Consider the following 21,273-nt stretch of genomic DNA (forward strand, 5'->3'; position numbering starts at 1 on the left):
GATGGATTCAAGCATGTATTCTGTGGGCTGGGTAACACTCCAGGGTATAGCAAAGAATGAGCCAAGAGGATTATGAAGCAGGCAAAATGTGATTCACTAAAAGGAGTACATATTTGTGTCAGGGTGTCATCTCAAGGATATTGTGTAACTTTTTGAGACATTATTGACCTAGATTTTCCTGTCTTGGGTGGTTTTATTTTTGTTTTTCAAGTTCTGTTTGGGTAACAGTGAAAGTTCTGTGCAACACCTGGGCCCGGGGGAGATGCAGGATGGGAAGAGAGGGGTAGAGGAGAACAAAACAATAACCCTGAATTAGGGAAGGAGAGTTTTTTATCTAAGGAAAACGAGTGGAAAGTTGTGGGAAGGACACATGACTGTCATCATGTTTCACAGCCCAGGGCCAGGAGTGGTTGAAGGATAGTTCTAATCCCAGACTCAAATAAATTACAATAACTTGGAGGTAGTTCTGATAGGCTTTAGTGGAGCATAAAGGATGTCTGGGATTCTCAGAGTGCCCTGCTCTACCTGAGGAATGAAAATCAGAACAGTTTTATACCTTCTGGTGCTTTCCTCAGGCTGTGAACAGAAAAAGGGGGTTGAGCCCCAAGGACATGCTGTTCAGTATGCTTGCAGGAAAATACTCTCTAGATCTTTCTCTCCTGCAGGCTTAGTGTGGTCAATCTCAATTACTCAATTTTCAGACCCTCCTATATCTCAGGCACTGGAATGCAACATAAGCCAATGGTATTATGCTACCTTTAATTGAATGCAGTGGAGCAAAATGTTGTTAATGATAAGCAGACATGTGAGGTCTTATTTCAGCACATGTCCAGTTGCTCACCGAAGGCGATAAGAAATTGCAACTATTTCCTCTAATTTATTAGAGCTGTCAGAGTAAAAATAACATCGAAGATAAGATAATGGCACTGTAAATTTTGCTTCTTCAGTTGCAAAGTGATTTATTGATCCTTTTATTTGCCCAAAGAATTTATATTGAAAGATGAGATTCTCATTCCTCAGCATTTCTCGAAGTCTGGACAAAACTTTTGGACACAAACCACAACAACTGGCGTACCAAGTAGTACCTCTTTGTGTAGCTCTCTCCTTTCAAGCAAGTGCACTTATTGATTGAAAATCTTAACTTTTCTTTAGTCACAGCTTAAATGAATGTGGTTTAGTTATTTGAAGTAACCTGAAAAGCTGCACTTTCGAACCTGACCCAGAGCCTGTTGAAGTCAGTCTTTCTATTTAACTCACTGAAAATGGAGGCGAATTAGGCCCTTTCTGTTTAATTATCCCAACTACAGGCAATGTTGATTGGGTAATACTCTGATCTCATTTTCCAAAAGAAGGATTTTTGGCAAGCAGTCTTCCCTTGTTAAAACCAGATACTACACCTCTGTGATCCTGCTGTCTTTTTGTTGGGATGACCAATGGAGGAAATATTTTCCCTTAATTAAGATGTGAAAAACATTCATAAGGTCACCTCGTCATGGCGGTGAGATTTGTGAATGCTTTGTAGTGGAAAATAATGGAATTCCCTCTGGGAGCAGCATGCCCAATTTAAAATGTAGGATATTGGAAAGACTTAACTTACAAAGTGAAAGCAAATGAATGAAGAGAAATATATAGCCTGCCTTCCTGAGCTGTTTATTTTTCATGCTGCATGGTAATAGCAGAATCATCCTCTATAGCAGAAAAAGAGCCTTTTCAGGCACAAAAAATTGTGGAACCTCAGTATGGCTGATTCATTACATGTTACAGTGGATTAGAGTAAAATAGTGCTGGTATAAAAGTGTCCTTTGATAGCAGAATTTGAAAACTTAGGAAAGCACATAGGTTCTTTCTTATTGTTATGGATTGATTTAAAAACAAGCTGTCCTTGTAAACGGTTTCCATTTAATTCTGTGAGAAGCATGCTGTACTTTTAGTTGAGTTTCCTCACAATTTCCTCTTGATTCAAAAAATTAGGCAGAATGTCATGCAAATTTTTAACACATGGGAACTGTGTGATCTTGACAACAAAGCAGCTTCAAGGGGATTGTGTTGGTTTATTACTTTAGATTGAGCTGCAGTGTGTGAGTGCAAAGCTCCTGTGAAAACTGAAGACAAGAAATTACCACGGTTCCCTGCAATAGCTACAATTAAAAATCTCTGGAGTACACATTAAGAAAACAAAATCTTCATCTTAATTTCATACTGTGTTTTAAACTGTAAAAAAAAACCCAAAACCTAACAAGAAACTTCACTGTTGGCCCCAGTTTGTGTTTGTGCTTCAGAATCATGACATCTATCTGGGAGCACTCATAAATCTGTCAAACCTGCACAGCAAAGCAAGACACAGTGTTGTTGCCTTGGACTTTTGGCAGCATCTAGGAAAGAGATTTGTTTGTTTTGTTTTGCTCTGTTGTTTTCCTTGCCAACAGCTTCTAATTGCTAATATGCCAGAGAACTGAAGTAATGTTGTTATTCACAATTTTGGGGTTTTTTTTCCTCCTTATAAAATGTTGGCAAATTTTATATGCATTTAATACTTTTAACCCTTCTCTTGGTTTTTAAGGAGTAAAAATAAAACCCAAAACCCCTGCAGATTATTTTTATTTTATTAGGTGTGGCCCTTCTCTAGGATGACTAAAAGAGGCATTGTCCTTTAAAGCACTACATTTATCCTCCTCTTCCAAATAAAGGCTGTGTTTGCATCCAGGCCTGCTTGAAAAGGCCTCAGAACTGAGACTTTTTGCCTATCTTGTATCTGTCTTTAAGTATACTTCTGACAAAAACTGCACCTCTGTTGATGGGAGTTGCACTATTTTACCTCAGTGACAGCTAAGCAAGTGGTAGACAGAGATCCTTGACTGCTGTTGATGATACTGTTTGAGTAAATTAGTAGTTATTACAATCTATTGAGCCCTTAGCTTGATGTGCATAATGTTTCTATGCAATGTGTTATGGCTACTGTAGGAATCCTGTCTACCAATCCTGGATGCAAATCACCTTGTGATTACATCATGAATCAAGATGTGCCCCAACACAGGATAACCGGACTGCAGCTGGCCTACAACAATGGCCCAAGGACCCAGCCATCACGCCTTCAGGACAAGATCATTTCCAGCTATCAGATTCCCCCAGGAAGGGAGGATGGTGAGACAATGGACTCACCACCTGTTTCCTGATGTGTAATGAGTGTGTGGGCAGGTAGATGGAGAAGGAAGAGGTGGAGGCCTCCCCCCTCCATCCAGACCCCTGCCCAAACACACAGGAATGCACAGAAAGATTTCCTGGGGAACGATAGCTGGGTATTTACCTAAGGATGATTTCCTGGCCCCTGAATTCCTGAGGGACAATACTTGAACACATACCTAAGGACTAAAAACTGTATAAAAGACTTGAGCCACCACTGGCTTGGCAGAAGAAAAACAGAGATGAAGGAAAACACAGAAGAAGGACCATGCCGCTGAGAAGGAAAGCGCGAGAGAAGGAAAAGCCCGGGACAGTGCTGCTCCGGAGAAAAGAGGCCATGGAGCCTGGAAGAAGCAGGCTGAACCCTCTCTCCGTGTCCTAAGTTCTGCCTGCTGCAACTCATGGAGCTGAAGAGGCTGCCCAGAGGACCACATCTCTTCTCCAGCCAAAGCCTCAGCACCGTTTCTCTACAAACCCAATATCTCCTGCAGCACCTTTCCTCCACAGACTCAAACTGTCTTGGGGGGGTGAGGGGTGTGGTAATATAATTCCTTTCCTCTTCTCTCTCTCTCCCTATTTTCTTCCTCTCCCCTTCTTCTTTCCACTTTATTTATGTAATAAATAGCCTAGCTGTTGATATTTTGGCCTCGTTTGCGCCTCTAATTTCACAACAGTGAAAGAACTGAGTCTCTTTCCCTCTCTGGACCAAGACAGCTACATACACAGCAACCTCCTGAGTGAGGAAGAAGCAGTGCTGCACAGCATAGTGGATTTCTGTATGGCATGACTGGTAGACAAACCTGACCTTGTGGCAGGTTCATTGTGTGTGTAGAAATTAAATAAGGCTCTTAAATTTGCCCTGTGCTTAAATTATCTTGAAGCCATCATGGTTTCCCTTGTTCTTGCTATGAAAGACCAATGCATTGTCAGAAACTGGCAGCACAGATTCTTTCCAGATGTTAAAGAAACTGCTTAAAGTTAAATGGACCTAAATAGCAAGTGATGATTTTTACTTATTCTTTTCATTATGTCAGAATGACAAAGGGACTTACCAGTTCCTCATAATCTGATGGCAATTTGTAAGTATATGAATAAGGAAACAGTAGCAGCTGGGAGTAGGAGTGAATCGTCAAGTATGCCTTGATTGTAGAAAGATGTTCACGAATAAAATCAGCCAAAGCCTTGGTCTCTTTTTCAGACTCGGGTGCAGAGCCGCAGTATGTAGCATCACATGGATATTTTGAGGCCCCAATGGCTGGGAAGAAAGGTAAATTTAATCAGTATTTAATGAAAAAATGTGGTGGTTAGGAGATCCATGTTATACCACTTCTGCAGATAAGCCTTGGAAATCCTGCTGACACACGTGCCACATCAGAGGAGAGAATATTTTATTGCGTAGTTAAGACCCTGGGCAAGCTGACACAGCATTAAATAAATATGCCCTGTACAGTGTGCATAGTTGGGAAAACATGAGTATTGATGGAAAGCCCTGCATTATGTAAGTGATTAGGGATATTGATTTGTTTCAGTACTTACCAGTCCTCTACTTCCATATTCCCCCTTTTCTAAGACGCTTCTAGGAAACAGCCGAGCAGAAATCACTCAAAAGAAACCCTCTCCACTCAGTAATGCAAACCAAAAGAAAACTTATTTGATTTCTGCTCTGAGCTCATAGAGGGGTGTATTTACAGTTATATATATGTCTACATATATAGTTATATTTGCATTTATGTATATGTAATGCATATGTGTGTGTATGTATTGCATATGCGTGTGTGTATGTATTGCATCTGCGTGTGTGTATGTATTGCATCTGCGTGTGTGTATGTATTGCATGTGTGTGTGTGTATATATATGTCAGGGTTTATATATGCACATATGTGTGTGTGTGTGTTGTATGTTCACAGAAGTAATCATACTGATGGCACTAGTAACCAAAGTATGTTTTTTGTCCAAAACTGCTCAAAAAATTGAACACAAGCTACCCCACAACGCTCTGCTGGTGCTCTTCACTCAAGCATAAGCTGGCCTATCACCAGGTAGGGAAAATTAATAATTAAGTATCTTGACTACTGTGGTTCTATATGACTGCTTTGCAGCTACTTTTAGATGACACTTACTGCACCAGCCAGCATTAAAATTCCTGTTGGGGTCTGTACCAATGCAACTGGTCCCAGCATTTTTAGAGCGTGTCTTTCTCCACATGCGGTTCTGAAACAGTGCAGTGAAACACAGATCAAACCTAAGAGAAAGCTCTAACAGTTGGCTTTTCCAGCAATCTTCTTCCTGAGAAAGAAGAATGTACTTACATTTGTCCAAGTGTAGATGTAACCATCAATATTAACAACAGGCAAAACATAGAAGTCCAAGTTGTTGAGAAGTGTGGTCATGACAGTATCTTTTCTGTAGGTCTCAACAGCCTAGTTGGAGAAAAGTAGAAGAAGCTGATGATGTATTCACAGGTCTGTATCTCCTCTGTGTATTTAAAAGCTTGGAATTAATACATGTGGTGGGCAAAGTCATCCAGGTCAAGAGGGGACTGGATGTGGCACTTGGAGCCATGGTTTAGTTGTCAGGAGGTGTTGGGTGGTAGGTTGGACTCGATGATCTCGAAGGTCTTTTCCAGCCTGGTTGATTCTGTGACTCTATGTTTATGCTTGCTTTGTTTGGGGTTTTTGTTTTCTTGTTTGGGCTTTTTTTTGAGATACAGATAAGAATCTGTCTTGCTCATGTTTTTCTCTAGGTTTTCTTACTTTTATGTCTAGAAGCAATCCCAAGTGAACCGATGATGGTGCTCAGAAGACCACACTTTGAAAGCACTTGTGCCTATCCACACTTGGATCTACTGAGCAGAGCCACTGCTGGTGTCAGGTATTCCCCATGAATTAAGTGACCAGACAGTGAAAATGACAGCTGTAGTGACGTGAATTGCTAAGAGACAAATGGTAGCACGTACTGTCTGCAGCCTCATTAGGAGATAATGAAATCACATTCCCATCGACTCCACTGAGATGTCACTTTCAATTTCCACTGCTCCCTACACAAAACCGCATGGCTGTCTGATAAGACTGAGATTATACTTGGCACCAGTGCCTCTGCCAGTGTGGCTCACTCACGTACTTTGGCTTTCTTTTGTTTGGGTTTTAAACCCCAGCTGTTGCTTCTCAGCTTGTTGGTTTTTTTTATCTTACAGCAGGAATTCTTACAAAATTTAAGATTCAATCAGTGAGTTGTTCTGCTAAATTCATTGATCTCCCCTGCTTAAGGGGAATATACCTCTTCTGTGTAGAGAAGGCTGTGCAGCATTTGATAACTCTCACCTTCTTTATATTGGTAGTGAGGAGAAGGAAAACACAAAGGAGATAAAATTAATTCAAGGCCCAAAGTATCCCTGCCTGAAGTGAAGCTGATTTTACCTCTTTCCTGAGTATGCTTTCATGTTTTAGCAGCTGTTCCATACAACTTGGAAGTGGCAGCTCAAAGGGATGTATATGCATTTCCTTCTTCCTGAGGGGAGTTTAGGGAGCTTCATCTATAGCCTTTCTCCACTCTTGGGTACATTTCCCTAATGCACACTGTGCTTAGCTGAGGGTAGGTTTCTATTCCCTCTGTCCCTTACTGAGTAAAGCTGGTTGCAGGGAATGCAGCAGCTGATGCTGTAGGAAGACAGCTGTCCTGATGTGCATTCAGATGCCTTCTGGTGTGCCCTTGGATTTCCTTATTCCCTACTCCGTATGGCTATGTAAAGAGCACGACTATGTTTATACTGTTACTAGATCTGTATGCTTGTCTGTCCCCTTTCTCTGACTACAAGTGCAAAAATCAATTTATAGACTGAGTAAATAACCCTTGTGTTTGTCAATACCTTTTACACATGCTTTGGGACAGTCTTACACTGCTGAAAGGTTCCAGGTCCAACCATTAAGATTTGGTTTGAGAAGTTAGACCCTAACCATAGGAGGCGAGAGAAAGGTTGTGTGGACAAGAGTTTAAAGGCAAAAAGGCAATGTGCAGTGGCCTTATTTAAAAGTGGAATGGCAATCTGCAGGGCTCTCAGCTCTTGCTGCTCACTTAAGATTTTCTTAAACACAGTGACATCTAGTAAAATATTTTTTTCATCATTAAGCTTACTGACCTCTTTCACAAACCACTGGCAGAAAGCAGGGGAGATCCACTCTCTTGCATGGAACCCACAATCCATAAAGATGGCCTTCTTATTTGGACCACTTTTTCCCACCTAAGGAAAAAAAAACCACACAAAACCCAACCAAACAAAAAACCAGGTATTGAACAAAATAATTTGCATGCAGAACGAGGCAGTCAGCTTGCTGACCTGAAAAGTATACAATACAATTTTATACAATTATGGCATTCCTTGATTAATTTAAATCTATGGAGTGCTCTTAGCCCTTAGGTGGCCATCACTTTCGTGCTAAAACAACAGACTCTAAATAATTTCTTTGTTATTAGTGTAGATAAGCCTCCCCCTTCAATTATTTGATTATTCTGTATTGTTGATTTACTTCCTGTAGTGTCTCTAAAAGTTGGTCTTGCTTACTTCAGTGAGAGATTATTGTAAATGCTCATGCAGTTTTGGTAGGTAACCTTTATCCTTTCACCTTTACTTAGCACATTGTATCTTATTTCTTCATAAGAGTTATGCAGAAGAAGTTGTTGTTGTGGTTTAACCCCATCTGGCTGCTCACTCCCTCCCTGCCCCAGTGGGATAGGGGAAGAGGATTAGGAGAGTAAAAGTGAGAAAACTTATGGGTTGAGATAAGACCAGTTTAATAATTGGCAAAAAGGGGGGGAAAAGGCAGTAGCAGTGATAATAATAATATAATATGAAAACAACAAGGAGAGAGAAATAAAACTCAAGACAAGTGATGCCAATGAAAACAATTGCCTAGACAGACCCTAAGCAACAACCCCCCAGACCCTCTTCCTTCTAGTTTATCAGTGAGCCTGACTTTGTATGATATAGGACATCCCTTTGGTTGTTTGGGGTTGACTGTCCCAGCTGTGTCCTCTCCCAGCCTCTTGTGCACCCTCAGCCTACTCACTGGTGGGGTGGGGTGAGAAGCAGAGAAAGCCCTGACTGTGTAAGCACTGCTCAGCAGTAACTACACATCCCTGAATGATCAATATTGTTTCCAGCACAAACCCAGAGCATAGCTCCATACTACCTATTGTGAAGACAATTAACTCTGTCCCAGCAAAAACCAGCACAAAATTGTATGTGAGGAAGAGACAAAGCAATTTCTTGTTTACCACTAGAGAGACTGACATTTATAGATCCTTTTAGAGTAGATAGGATTGCAAACAACAGATGGAGAGAACATAAAGGCAGATGATCACTCAAATCTCTCTCAGGATTGTGGCTGACTTTGTGTTTGAACTTCTAACAATTCGATATGCCTCTTTAAACAAAAAAATACTCTTAAAAGCTGAAAAAAATCATAGTAGTAGAGAACAAAAGTGTGTGAGATTTTATACAAAATGTATGTCACTGTCTTAGTGTCATTAGTGTTTTAATAAGTGTCTGTGGTCGTTTGAGGCTGTGCCTTTAAGAACAAACACTGCTGGAACACACTGGCTAATGTTTTTGGTACTAGAACCAAAACATTCTGATATTCTAAACGAATTTCATTGGTTGATAAAAAAAAATTCAGCTTTAGATTGTGAAGCGGTTGGAAAATTTTTTCCTCAGTTCAGTTGGGTTTGGGAGTTGGGGGAGTTGGGTGTTTCAGCCTGTTCTCCCTGCCTGCTTCTTCTGCGAACTGCTGGACTTGGCCTTCAGATAAGCAAACACTAATCCTGCATGGGCTTTTGAAGCTTGCTAACAACTCTTTTCCTTAGTAACTTGCCTTTCTCTCTCTCTAACCCCTTTTTGGGGAAAAAGGGAGGTAAGGGGGGGAGAGAGGGGGTTCCAAGGAGGGGATCCCTCCCTGAGGGAGGGATTTTTGTTGTGTTATTTGTCTTTGCTGTGTATTTCTGTGTATATATTGTAAATACCTGTATATATTGTGTTATATATAACCTGCTTTCCATATATGCTTGTAAATATATAGCTTTTGCTCTTCGACTGAGTTAGCTGTGGTTTCTTACTCTGTGGAGGAGGGAGAGCTAAGCCCTCTCTCAACCTACCACATTTATTGGCGCCCAACGTGGGGCTTGCTGACAAATTAGTTTGATTTATTGCTTGCTTAAGTCGAACGAGCAAACATGAAGGTGTTTTGGCTTTTTGAGCGTCTGCTCTTCTCGGTCTTCAGTGTATTGATCTACAAGTATTGCCTGGGTATGATTATCGATAAGATAGGTAAATATATAATGCAAAAATTATATTTGTGGTTTAAGTACAAGATTCGGCTTCTGTATGATCAGTGCCTGGAATTCTTTTATGTTAAAAAGTGCAGGAATGTTACATCTAGCACACTCCCTATTGAGATAAAAGAGTTTAAGATTCCGCTCAGTGAAAGGGTAATTTTAAGTGATGGCTGGGATCCAAAGCTGATTTTCTTGATGTGTGTAGTCCTGCTGATGATGATAATTAATGTGTATTTGTTGGTAGCACTGTACCGGGAGAAAAAAGTGTCCAAGGCATGTTTTGTTATAAAACGGAGGGTTAAGAGACGAAAACGCCACCCTAGCTCTGTTTCAGGAACATCCAGTGAGGATGATAATGGAGAATCTGTGTCAGTTAAAGATAAAGCTAAAAAGTCAATCGGCAAGGCAGCTCTGAATAGCAATGGTGATGATTCTGGCATGCAGCCAGGGGCTACAGTAGCCCCAAACATGGCGGCTCCTGTGTCCCAGGCAGCCACCATTAACGAGGCAAAGTCATTTCCTCCTTCTTCCATGGCAGGAGCGGAAGCGTCCTCCAAAGCAACTAATCTGTCTCAAAGCTTATCAGCTTCTGATAATAAGGCAGCTGGAAACCCAAACACAGCTCCAGTAAAGCAAGTAGCAGTTTTAACAACAAGGAAGGGTAAGACTAAAGCTGATTCAGGAGCTGACGGGGATGCACAGCAAGATTCTTCTGCTGGGGAGGAAGAAAAAATTTGTCTTAAAAATATAGCTGAGTTATTGAGATCATCAGAGGATCGAGATGCATCTCTTGGTAGGACAGCAGCTAGTGGTGGTGCTTCTCAGCTTAAAGGGATCTTTGAGAGGTTGTTGGGACCACAAGTTGAGGAACAGGAGGCAGAGGAGCAAGAACAAGATGACATAACCGACTGCTCTTCACCACGTGAGGAGCTTAGAAATGTGAGAAAAGACTATCTCAGAGCAGATAAGGAGCCAGTTCTCGCTTGGCTTGGTAGATGCTATGATACAGGTGCTCCAGCTCTAATGGTTGGAGACAAGTCAGCAGCCCAGCTAGGAACTCTCTCGAAGGATAATGGAATAGATAGACATCTAGGCAAGGCTCTCGGTAAGGTTAATCTGTGGATACGCCTTCTAATGGCGGTTCTCATGAGATACCCTTCCCGAGATGATCTTCCATGGAATCCTAAGCCCTGGACTACCATAGATGAGGGAATCAAGCGTCTGAGAGAATTTGCTGTTAGAGAGGTACTCTATGGTGAACATGAATCTCTGAATCCTGATGATGTTCCTGTAGGAAATGGTCTTACTAAAAAGCTCATCAAGCTTGCTCCTTCTAATTATGCAAACATTCTGGCAAGCAGAATTGTAGCAAGAAATTATGGTGGAGCTCCTCTTACGGTTGGCCAATTCACTGATCAATTGAGACAATTGGATGATAGCATGACACGTGTTTCTTTGGTTTCAGCCATTGAAACTCTGTCTGGAAAACTGGAGAATTGCATGAAAGAGCTGAAGGATGAATTTAAAAACACCATCTCCCAATTGGCACAAAGAGATGATTCCAATTCTTCCTCCAGGTGGGTACAGGTTTCATCTGTGAGGAATAGACATCCTCCAAGGAGGTCATTCCAAAACAGATCAAACCAAAACAGACCACCAAGGCAGTCACGTAGGACTATTTGGATTACCCTGCGTGATCAGTTTGGTGAGAACATGAACAGGTGGGATGGTCAACCAACTTCTAATCTTTTCAGGAGACTGAGAGAACTGCAAAGTGGCAGAACCCGAGGTAGCAATACCAGAAGGGTAGCTGTTACTTCTACAGTTCCCCAGGACAACTCTAGTAGCTCCAACAGTGGCTCCAGTTCTAACACTGCACAGTGTGCTCGTTGCACCTGTGGACATGTTCCCCATAACTAGGGGTGCCCTGCCTCCCGCCAGGGGGAGGAGAGGGGTAATACAGATAACAGAATCTATTGGGATGTGTACATCCAGTGGCCTGGCACTTCCCACTTTCAGAAGTACAGGGCCTTGGTTGACACAGGAGCTCAGTGCACCATATTGCCATCAAATTATCAGGGATCGGAGTCCATAACTATTCTGGGAGTCACTGGTGGATCTCAAGAGTTAAGTAAAGTGGAGGTTAATATAAGCTTAACTGGTAAACAATGGAAAAAGCATACAGTTGTGACCGGACCTGATGCACCTTGTATTTTGGGAATTGATTTTCTGAGAGAAGGGCGTTTCAAAGACCCTAAAGGTTACAAATGGGCTTTTGGAGTAGCTTCTGTAGAAATTGATGGACAAAAACTGAAGCTGTCTGCTAGACCTGAGCTTTCTGATGACTCTGCAGTTGTGGGACAACACAAGATTCAGGACATTAAGTTGCCGGTTGCTTCTCGGACTGTGCATCACAGACAATACAGAACCAACCGTGACTCTTTGTTGCCCATTCAGAATCTGATTCGTCAGTTGGAGAGTCAGAAAGTCATCAGCAAAACTCATTCACCTTTCAACAGTCCAGTGTGGCCTGTGCGAAAGCCGAATGGAGACTGGCGTCTGACAGTGGACTACCGAGCCCTGAATGAAGTAACTCCGCCTATGAGTGCAGCAGTACCAGATATGATGGAACTCCAGTATGAGCTGGAATCCAAAGAGGCCAAATGGTATGCTACCATAGACATTGCTAATGCCTTCTTCTCTATTCCCATAGCAGAGGAATGCAGGCCTCAGTTTGCTTTCACCTGGAGAGGAATCCAGTACACTTTCAACAGACTGCCAATGGGCTGGATCCACAGCTCCAGCATCTGTCATGCAGTAATCCATGATGCTCTGGAGGAAGGTGGTGCTCCAGAACACATCCAGTTCATCGATGATATCATCGTCTGGGGTAAAACTGCTGAGGAAGTCTTCGAGAAAGGTAACAAAATCATGGACATTCTCCTGAATGCAGGTTTTGCCATCAAGAGAGACAAAGTGAAAGGTCCTACCACAGAAATCCAGTTTCTGGGAGTGCAGTGGCAGGATGGACGCCGACACATTCCAGTGGATGTGGTAAATAGAGTCTCTACCATGGCAAATCCCACCAACAAGCAAGAAACTCTGCGTTTCTTGGGGATAGTGGGATTTTGGAGACTACACATTCCTGGATACAGTCAGATTGTGAAACCTCTGTATGATGTGACTCGAAAGAGGAACAGTTTCCACTGGGGACCTGAACAACAAGCAGCCTTTGACCAGATAAAGCAAGAAGTAGTCCAAGCAGTGGGTCTGGGACCTGTGCGAGATGGTCCAGACATTAAGAACATTTTGTACACGGCTGCAGGTGACAATGGTCCAACCTGGTGCTTGTGGCAAAAAGCTCCAGGTGAGACACGTGGACGACCTCTTGGTTTCTGGAGTCGAGGTTACAGAGGTTCAGAGGCTAATTACACTCCAACAGAGAAAGAGATTCTAGCTGCCTATGAAGGAGTGAAAGCAGCTTCTGAAGTAATTGGAACTGAGTCACAACTTCTCTTAGCTCCCAGATTGCCAGTTTTGAATTGGATGTTCAAAGGCAAAGGTTCCACACCACATCATGCCACAGATTCCACCTGGTCCAAGTGGATGGCCCTGATAACACAGAGAGCTCGAATGGGAAATCTTGAAAGACCTGGTCTGGTGGAGGTGATCTCAAGTTGGCCTGAAGATACCAACTGTGCTAAACCTCCAGAGGAGAGAGTAACTCGTGCTGAGGAAGCTCCTCCTTACAATGACCTTTCTGATGATGAAAAGAAATATGCTTTGTTCACAGACGGTTCCTGTTGTCTCGTCGGGAACAAGCGAAGGTGGAAGTCTGCCGTGTGGAGTCCAACACGCCGAGTTGCAGAGGCGAAGGATGGAGAAGGAGAATCCAGTCAGTTTGCAGAGGTAAAAGCTGTCCAGCTAGCTCTCGACGTGGCTGAACGTGAGAGATGGCCAAAGCTTTATCTCTACACCGACTCATGGATGGTAGCCAATGCTCTATGGGGTTGGCTAAAGAACTGGAAAAAGAATGGCTGGCAGAGGAAAGGAAAACCCATCTGGGCAGCTGAACTGTGGCAAGACATTGCTGATCGAATCGAGAGAATTCCAGTGAAAGTGAGACACATTGATGCTCACATTCCCAAGAGCAAAGCTACTGAGGAACAGCAGCACAACCATCAGGCAGATCTAGCTGCAAGAGTTTCTCAAGTAGACAAGGACTCTGAACTTGATCTCGACTGGAAACACCGAGGTGAGATATTCTTAGCTCGGTGGGCTCACGATTCGTCAGGACATCAAGGCAGAGATGCAACATACCAATGGGCTCGTGACAGATCCATAGACATTTCCATGGATGCCATCACACAAGTCATCCATGACTGTGACATTTGTGCTGCTATTAAGCAGGCAAAGAGAATTAAGCCCTTGTGGTATGGTGACAGATGGTCCAAATACAGGTATGGTGAAGCTTGGCAGATTGACTACATCACTCTACCACGTTCTCGTTCTGGTAAGCAGTACGTGCTTACTATGGTAGAGGCAAACACTGGATGGCTGGAAACTTACGCAGTCCCACATGCAACTGCACGCAACACCATTCTCGGTCTGGAGAGACAGATCCTGTGGAGACACGGAACTCCAGAGAGGATTGAGTCAGACAACGGAACTCACTTCAAGAACAACCTTGTAAAGAGCTGGGCAAAAGAGCACGGTATTGAGTGGATTTTCCATATTCCTTACTATGCACCAGCTGCAGGGAAGATTGAACGCTACAACGGTTTGTTGAAGACCACTCTCAAAGCCATGGGAGGTGGATCTTTGAAAAACTGGGAGAAACATTTAGCACAAGCAACCTGGCTGGTGAACAGTAGAGGTTCAGTGAACCGAGCTGGACCTGCACATTCTGATCTGCTGCAGAAAGTAGAAGGTGATAGAGTTCCTGTTGTTAGGGAAAAGAATCTGTTAGGTAAAACTGTTTGGGTATTTTCGCCCTCAGGAGAGGCTAAACCTGTCCGAGGGGTGGTTTCAGCAGAAGGTCCGGGTCACACTTATTGGGTAATGCAGGAGAATGGTGAAATTCAGTGTATTCCACAAAGAGATTTAACTTTAGCTGAGAGAGTTTAATTTCAGAATGTTGTACAGCTACAGCGCGTCCAAAGGAAAGAGTCCCTGAGGAATCTACGGTGCACGAACCCTGAGAACCCTGAGAGCCCTGAGTCAACTGAGAGTCCCTGAGTCCCTGTTTCCCTTTTTCTTCGCTTCGTCTGCGGAGAGACAAACTGTTTTCCATTTTCTTGATTTTGGATTTTCTTGGACTTCTGAATCATCTACATCTGAGTATAGCCGGAATGGACGATGAACTTAACTTACGAACTGTAAATATTGTTCTGGATTGGATGGACAGTACGAACAGCCAATGAAATTGTTTAGAAAGGGGTGGACTGTGGTCGTTTGAGGCTGTGCCTTTAAGAACAAACACTGCTGGAACACACTGGCTAATGTTTTTGGTACTAGAACCAAAACATTCTGATATTCTAAACGAATTTCATTGGTTGATAAAAAAAAATTCAGCTTTAGATTGTGAAGCGGTTGGAAAATTTTTTCCTCAGTTCAGTTGGGTTTGGGAGTTGGGGGAGTTTGGTGTTTCAGCCTGTTCTCCCTGCCTGCTTCTTCTGCGAACTGCTGGACTTGGCCTTCAGATAAGCAAACACTAATCCTGCATGGGCTTTTGAAGCTTGCTAACAACTCTTTTCCTTAGTAACTTGCCTTTCTCTCTCTCTAACCCCTTTTTGGGGAAAAAGGGAGGTAAGGGGGGGAGAGAGGGGGTTCCAAGGAGGGGATCCCTCCCTGAGGGAGGGATTTTTGTTGTGTTATTTGTCTTTGCTGTGTATTTCTGTGTATATATTGTAAATACCTGTATATATTGTGTTATATATAACCTGCTTTCCATATATGCTTGTAAATATATAGCTTTTGCTCTTCGACTGAGTTAGCTGTGGTTTCTTACTCTGTGGAGGAGGGAGAGCTAAGCCCTCTCTCAACCTACCACAGTGTCATAATCTCATGGTGGTTAATGGAGGAAAAGGCTGGCACCCAGAGATCCAAGCACTTACTTTGAGAAGGTACATTGGTCGTCCTTCGTACGTTTCCCCAATTACGCTGCGAGAGACGAGGTCTGGGTTCTGAGCAGCAATGTCAGCAGTCCAAGCAGCTATCTGGTTAATAGGGAGGTTAAATTTAGTGATGTCTCTTTTCCTCAGGTCCAAATTAATTAGTTCACTTCCTTCAAGCCAAGTCTAGTCTGAGTTAATATTTCATACAGTTTGTAGATTTGCAGGAATCCATACTTGCACTGGAGCTATATATCTGAATTAAGATTTTTCTAGTATGACTTTAACTAAACCCATCATTGGAATATTGCTGGTGGATTACACAGAATCACACAGAATCACCAAGGTTGGAAGAGACCTCAAGGATCATCGAGTCCAACCTGTCACCACAGACCTCATGACTAAACCATGGCACCAAGTGCCACGTCCAATCCCCTCTTGAACACCTCCAGGGACCCCTTTGAATGCTGACCCTATATAGTTATGGCCTTGTCACCCCTCAAACTCTCCTGACAAAAGAAAATGATTGTTCTTGTTAAGCTGTGTAGATTGAATGCCTTAAATACGCCACATGTTGTAATATTTTTCAGTTTCATGCCTCTTTTATTCATCATCATTCTTGACTTACTGACAGAAGTGCTGGACAGGGATTTGTAGGAGCAGTCCACCAATGCTCAACAGATATGTAAGTATATCTCCTTCATTCTATTTATTATTTAAGGGAAGTAATAACAGCCTTTATTGTCTCAACATTGCAGCAGATTCCCTTTGTTACAGGTGCCTTCAGAAGCTCACAAAAATGTTGTCATAACCACACAAAAGAGCATTCCATGCTCAAAGAGCTATCAATGGAGTAAGAAAAAGACAGGAAACAGCAGACAGATCTAGAGGAACTGGCAAGGAAATACTATAAATAATAGTTGACCTTATGGATGTGGCTGCCAACAATATTAGCAGAGTCAGAGGTGCTTTTGTTCTTATTTTTAAATAGCCTTGTAAGAGGAGACAGACTTTTTCTTTTCCTTTCATTTTTTTTTCCCCAAGGAAAGTTCTGATGGGAGAAAATTGGTTAGTTCTGTATATGTTGTATAGATACCACCTGGAAAGGAAACACTAATTTCCTTGTTTGAAAATGTACAAAATACTTATTGGGCAATGATCACTACAAACATAAAAGACTTTTGCAAGGAAAGACATGAAAGGGAGAATGTCTCACTTTTAAGTATAAAAACTGTGATGCAATGGATGATAAGGAGGCACTGCAAAGATGTGAAGAGTGACATGGTTGAGACAATGTCAAGAAAAATTAGCATGGCTGGGGAAAAAAAGGAGGGAGGAGGGGAGAGCTTATGAGAGAAGATGAAGAACTGGAAGTGAAGCAGGGAATGGAATCATGGTTTTTAGCAGAGGAGATGGGAGAAGTGAAGCAGATCGCTTGGTCATTGCATTTCTGCCAGAGTTTCTTTGCAGCACTGGAATTGAAAGTAGACATAAGAGGTTGGGTTACAGAGATTAAGTCAGTAAGAAGCAATAAAGGAAAAGAGGAAGAAGAGTTTGAAGGAGTTATCACAGTATCACCAAGGTTGGAAGAGACCTCAAAAATCATCGAGTTCAACCTGTCAACACAGACCTCATGACTAGACCATGGCACCAGGTGCCACATCCAATCCCCTCTTGAACACCTTCAGGGATGGTGATTCCACCACCTCCCTGGGCAGCACATTCCAATGATGAATGACTCTCTCCGTGAAGAACTTTCTCCTTACCTCCAGCCTAAACTTCCCCTGGCACAGCTTGAGACTGTGTCCCCTTGTTCCGGTGCTGGTTGCTAGAGAGAAGAGGCCAACCCCTTCCTGGCTACAACCACCCTTCAGGTAGTTGTAGAGAGCAATGAGGTCTCCCCTGAGCCTCCTCTTCTCCAGGCTAAACAATCCCAGCTCCCTCAGCCTCTCCTCATAGGGCTGTGCTCAAGGCCTCTCCCCAGCCTCGTTGCCCTTCTCTGGACACATTCAATTGTCTCGATGTCCTTCCTAAACTGAGGGGCCCAGAACTGGACACAGTACTCAAGCTGTGGCCTAACCATGATCATAGAGTCATAGAATAGTTTGGGTTGGAAGAAACATCTAGAGGTATTCTAGTCCAACTATTAGGTCACTACTAGGGCTCGACGGAGCCTTCTCTTCTCCAGGCTGCACACCCCCAGCTCCCTCAGCCTGTCCATAGCAGGGGTGTCCCATCCCCCTGATCATATTCATGGCCTTCCTCTGGATCTGCTCCATCAGGTTCCATGTATGGAACAGAAGAGGAGAAGGGAAGAAGGCTGGAAGCATGTCAGAAGCTATTTTGACTAGAGAGGCTAAGGTATTGAGCTGCTAAGGTGGTAAACTTTTAGACTTTACCGTTTCCCAGTCGTTGTACTTCTCATAGCTGTGTGCAGCAGCACGAGCCTTGCTGTCCAGCTGGGCATCCAGGGCAGCCTGCAGGTTGTCAATCAGAACTCTGCAATAAGGCACCACAAAAAGCATGAAGAGAAGCAGTTTGCTAACAGGGAAGTAAGCACCAGGCAGACATTTCAGGGTCTTCCTGGAATAAAAGGCTGCATGGATTATGAAGTGAAATGTGGCAAGATTGATTTATACACTTGAAAATGAGATACATTAGGTTAAAATCTCAACCTACTATCTGCTTCACTCTTGCCACCAGTATGATCAGATTCCTCCTGATTAAACCCTGCCTACTTATTCCCCTAGTAACAAACCTCCACAATGGCAACAGTTTGCTTTAAGAAGAATGGCAATGCTGAGAGAGATTGTGTGTGGAAAATGAGCTCTGGGTTTACCTGGTGTTGCCTTGTTGTCTCTGCCTCAATAGGAAAAGGGGCCTCCCTTAACTTTATGATGCTGGAGTAGACTTAGGCTGCAACAGTCTAACTCTCCCATGCAACAGCCCAGAGATGTTTGCCTGATGAAATTCTCTGTCAGACCAAGCTTCCAAAGTTTAGGTGTGGTTTGACAGCTCTATTGCATTATCCATCTTCCAAGCTACTTTACTGCATGTAAGGAGGGCTATTAAAGTAGAAAATCCCAGCATCCTGTCTGGATTGGTTGGATCTCTCCCCTTCATCTTTCTCGAGCTAACACTAAGGCACAGCTCATCGTCGCGCATGCTCTTGAGGACCTTTTGCTTGTGTTTCAACCTTGGCTATCAAAAAATGAAATCCTCTTGTTTTTCCAGTGCTCATCTTAACATTCTTACAAATCTTAGCCATGGGGATATGTCCTTGATCGCTTGTGATTTGGATAGATGAGCGGGAGGCCAGTGTATGAGGCACCACCAGCCTTCAGAACAAACAGTGCAAATGACTGCATTGACATGATGCCATGGCACTGCAGCTGCACTTCAAAAGAATTGTAACAGCTTGGGTTGTCAAGGACACTCCACTCAAGTTTGTCAGGGATGCCTTCCAGACGTTGTGGCCTTTGTTGCAATCAAAAGATTTGTGCATGGGCCTGAACAAGTTCATGAATATTACAGGAAAAACTAACACATGCAGAGTAACTTCTCTTCTGCTGAGAAGGAAATTCCATTGCAGTTGGATTCCTGTGCTGCATGTGGGCTGTGGCACTACTGAAAATTATTTCTTCCTAGAGTATTTTTATATTCTGTTCCCCCAGTGGCATCCAAATTAGACATGGTTAACATGAGGCCAGTAAGCTTAGGGATGAATTATCCTCATATTTAGCAGATAATAAAAGTTATGTTTCATGAGAACTGTGTGGAGTCCAACGAAGAAGTTCCGCCTGGTGGCAATGAATGAGGCTGAGAAACAAAAACTCTCCACTCAGCCATGTGAACTTGTGAGAATTTGATCAAGTATACTGACTTTCCATGTCTGAGTACTTGATGTTGACAGATATCCACTACCCATTGAAGAACCCTTATAATCAAACTGGCATGAGCCAATTTCAGTGCTCAAGTAGAGCTAAAGAAAAAATGAAGACAGACAACCTCACTTCACTCTAGCCCAAAGTCAGCTTCTCATCTGCTGTCAATGCTTGCATAGTGAGTAGAAGATATGAAATATATGCAACTGCCTGATCCTGCTCTTTTCTCCTTGCTCTCCCATTAGTGCTACTCAGTACAATGCTTCCATTCTCAGAGCTGTATAACGTGGCAGCGTGGCCTCTTCCCTCCACTTGTGCTGCAGTTGTAATCAGTCATGGAAACTCAGGGCTTTTTTACTTGTGGAGAGTATACTTGCAAAATATTGAAACCAATCAAGAGTTCTCTCTCTGGAGAAATCCTTGCTATGCATCTGCTGTGTGACTTGAGTAAGCCCAACAGTGTCCTGGGAATCTGTTCTCCCCACTCCCTTGGCTCTTCACTTGGCAACTGTCTTCTCTTTGCCACCAATTTTGCTCCTCTAGCTATGGTGGCCCTTGGGGCTCACCATTTTCTGGCTTCAGTTCCGTGATACTATCATACAAAACTCCCTGGTGTTCTTTCTGTCTCTTTCTCAACCTTTGCTGCCTTTTGTCTTGAATGAAAATTTTTTTTCCCCTTCTGTACTCCAGCCTTGTACTGCAGGGAGCTTTCACCCTGGGGAAGTTCCTGGTAGTAAGCCTTTGCTTTCTGTCTCTTATCTCTATCCACATTTCAATTCACCTCTTTAATACAGTCCATTTGAACTGCCATATGAAAGCTGAACCCTGTAGAGGCATCCACAGTAGAGATTAAGTTTATGACAGGAAGATTGGGTGACCAATATGAAAATATCAAACACATTTCCCCCCAATATTTAATCTTCTATTCAAAGAGCACAAACTTACCTGTACTCCACTCCACTTGCTTTCAGAAGATCTTCAACCTCAAAAGAGTCAGAAGCTTCAACTCGGAAATCAACTTGCATTTCTGGCCTTACCAGAGCGACAGAGTCTGGCTGCCAAAAGTCAACCTGCAAGAAGGCCAGATGAACAGATAAAGAAATAAATGCATCCACATGGATGTGATTTTTAGGTGGATGTACATGTGCTGGTTATCTTGCTTGTGATTAACATACCAAAATTCATTCCTATCCTATTACACAGCCTTGACCTTGCTTGCCAGAATTCTCAACCTAAATTTTAACCTGAAATTGTTTAAGGAGATTGCATTAGGCCCTGCAATTTATATGGCAGAATTCTGGAGATGGCAGTGGCACTTTCACAAATGCCAAGAATTCTGCAGTGTCTGAGTACATACAGACTGATAATTATTAGAATTATCTTTACAGCTTCTTACATTCTTTGTACAGATTGCTTTGGAGTTTTTTGCCTGTGTTAGATAGAAGTAGGCTCCTCTGCTGGAAAAAAAAAATGTTCTCTTTATGAATACTTTCAGAACTCAGTTCACTAAAATTGGTATGAGGACCATGCATTGGAAGGTGTTTAGTTCAGGGTGGACAAATGACAGCACTATTTCTCTCTCATGTGTTTCTGCCAGTCAGCTTCCAGACATCTGGATTTAGTGTCCTATTAAAGGCCAATGAAAGCAAAGCTGGTTTGCCAGTCCTTTTTAGCCTTTAGTCCCATGAAAGTAAAGGAAATTGGGAGTGGTAGGCATATTCATGAACTATGTGCCTTCATGTGAGATGGCTATTTCAGGGTATACTGCT

At 42.8% G+C, this 21,273-nt stretch overlaps 2 protein-coding genes across 2 annotated transcripts in view; one reads left to right on the forward strand and one right to left on the reverse strand.

Annotated features, from left to right (window-relative positions):
* Positions 1-4,453, forward strand: part of NCBP2 (nuclear cap binding protein subunit 2) — a 24,071-nt gene extending 19,618 nt beyond the window's left edge. Inside the window, exon 5 of the transcript XR_008462979.1 lies at positions 4,379-4,453. The gene's annotated coding sequence lies outside the window, so the exon portion shown is untranslated. The remainder of the gene's footprint in view (positions 1-4,378) is intronic.
* CPB1 (carboxypeptidase B1) overlaps positions 1-21,273 on the reverse strand; it is a 28,804-nt gene that overhangs the window by 6,136 nt on the left and 1,395 nt on the right. The window contains exons 3-9 of the mRNA XM_009910849.2: positions 20,450-20,574; positions 18,020-18,119; positions 15,624-15,725; positions 7,316-7,417; positions 5,490-5,600; positions 5,301-5,391; positions 4,233-4,435 (exon numbers count right to left, since the gene is read on the reverse strand). Of these exons, the coding sequence (XP_009909151.2) occupies positions 4,233-4,435; positions 5,301-5,391; positions 5,490-5,600; positions 7,316-7,417; positions 15,624-15,725; positions 18,020-18,119; positions 20,450-20,574 (834 nt within the window). The remainder of the gene's footprint in view (positions 1-4,232; positions 4,436-5,300; positions 5,392-5,489; positions 5,601-7,315; positions 7,418-15,623; positions 15,726-18,019; positions 18,120-20,449; positions 20,575-21,273) is intronic.

Source organism: Dryobates pubescens, chromosome 32, assembly GCF_014839835.1.
Source record: "Dryobates pubescens isolate bDryPub1 chromosome 32, bDryPub1.pri, whole genome shotgun sequence".
NCBI classification, from domain to species: domain Eukaryota; kingdom Metazoa; phylum Chordata; class Aves; order Piciformes; family Picidae; genus Dryobates; species Dryobates pubescens.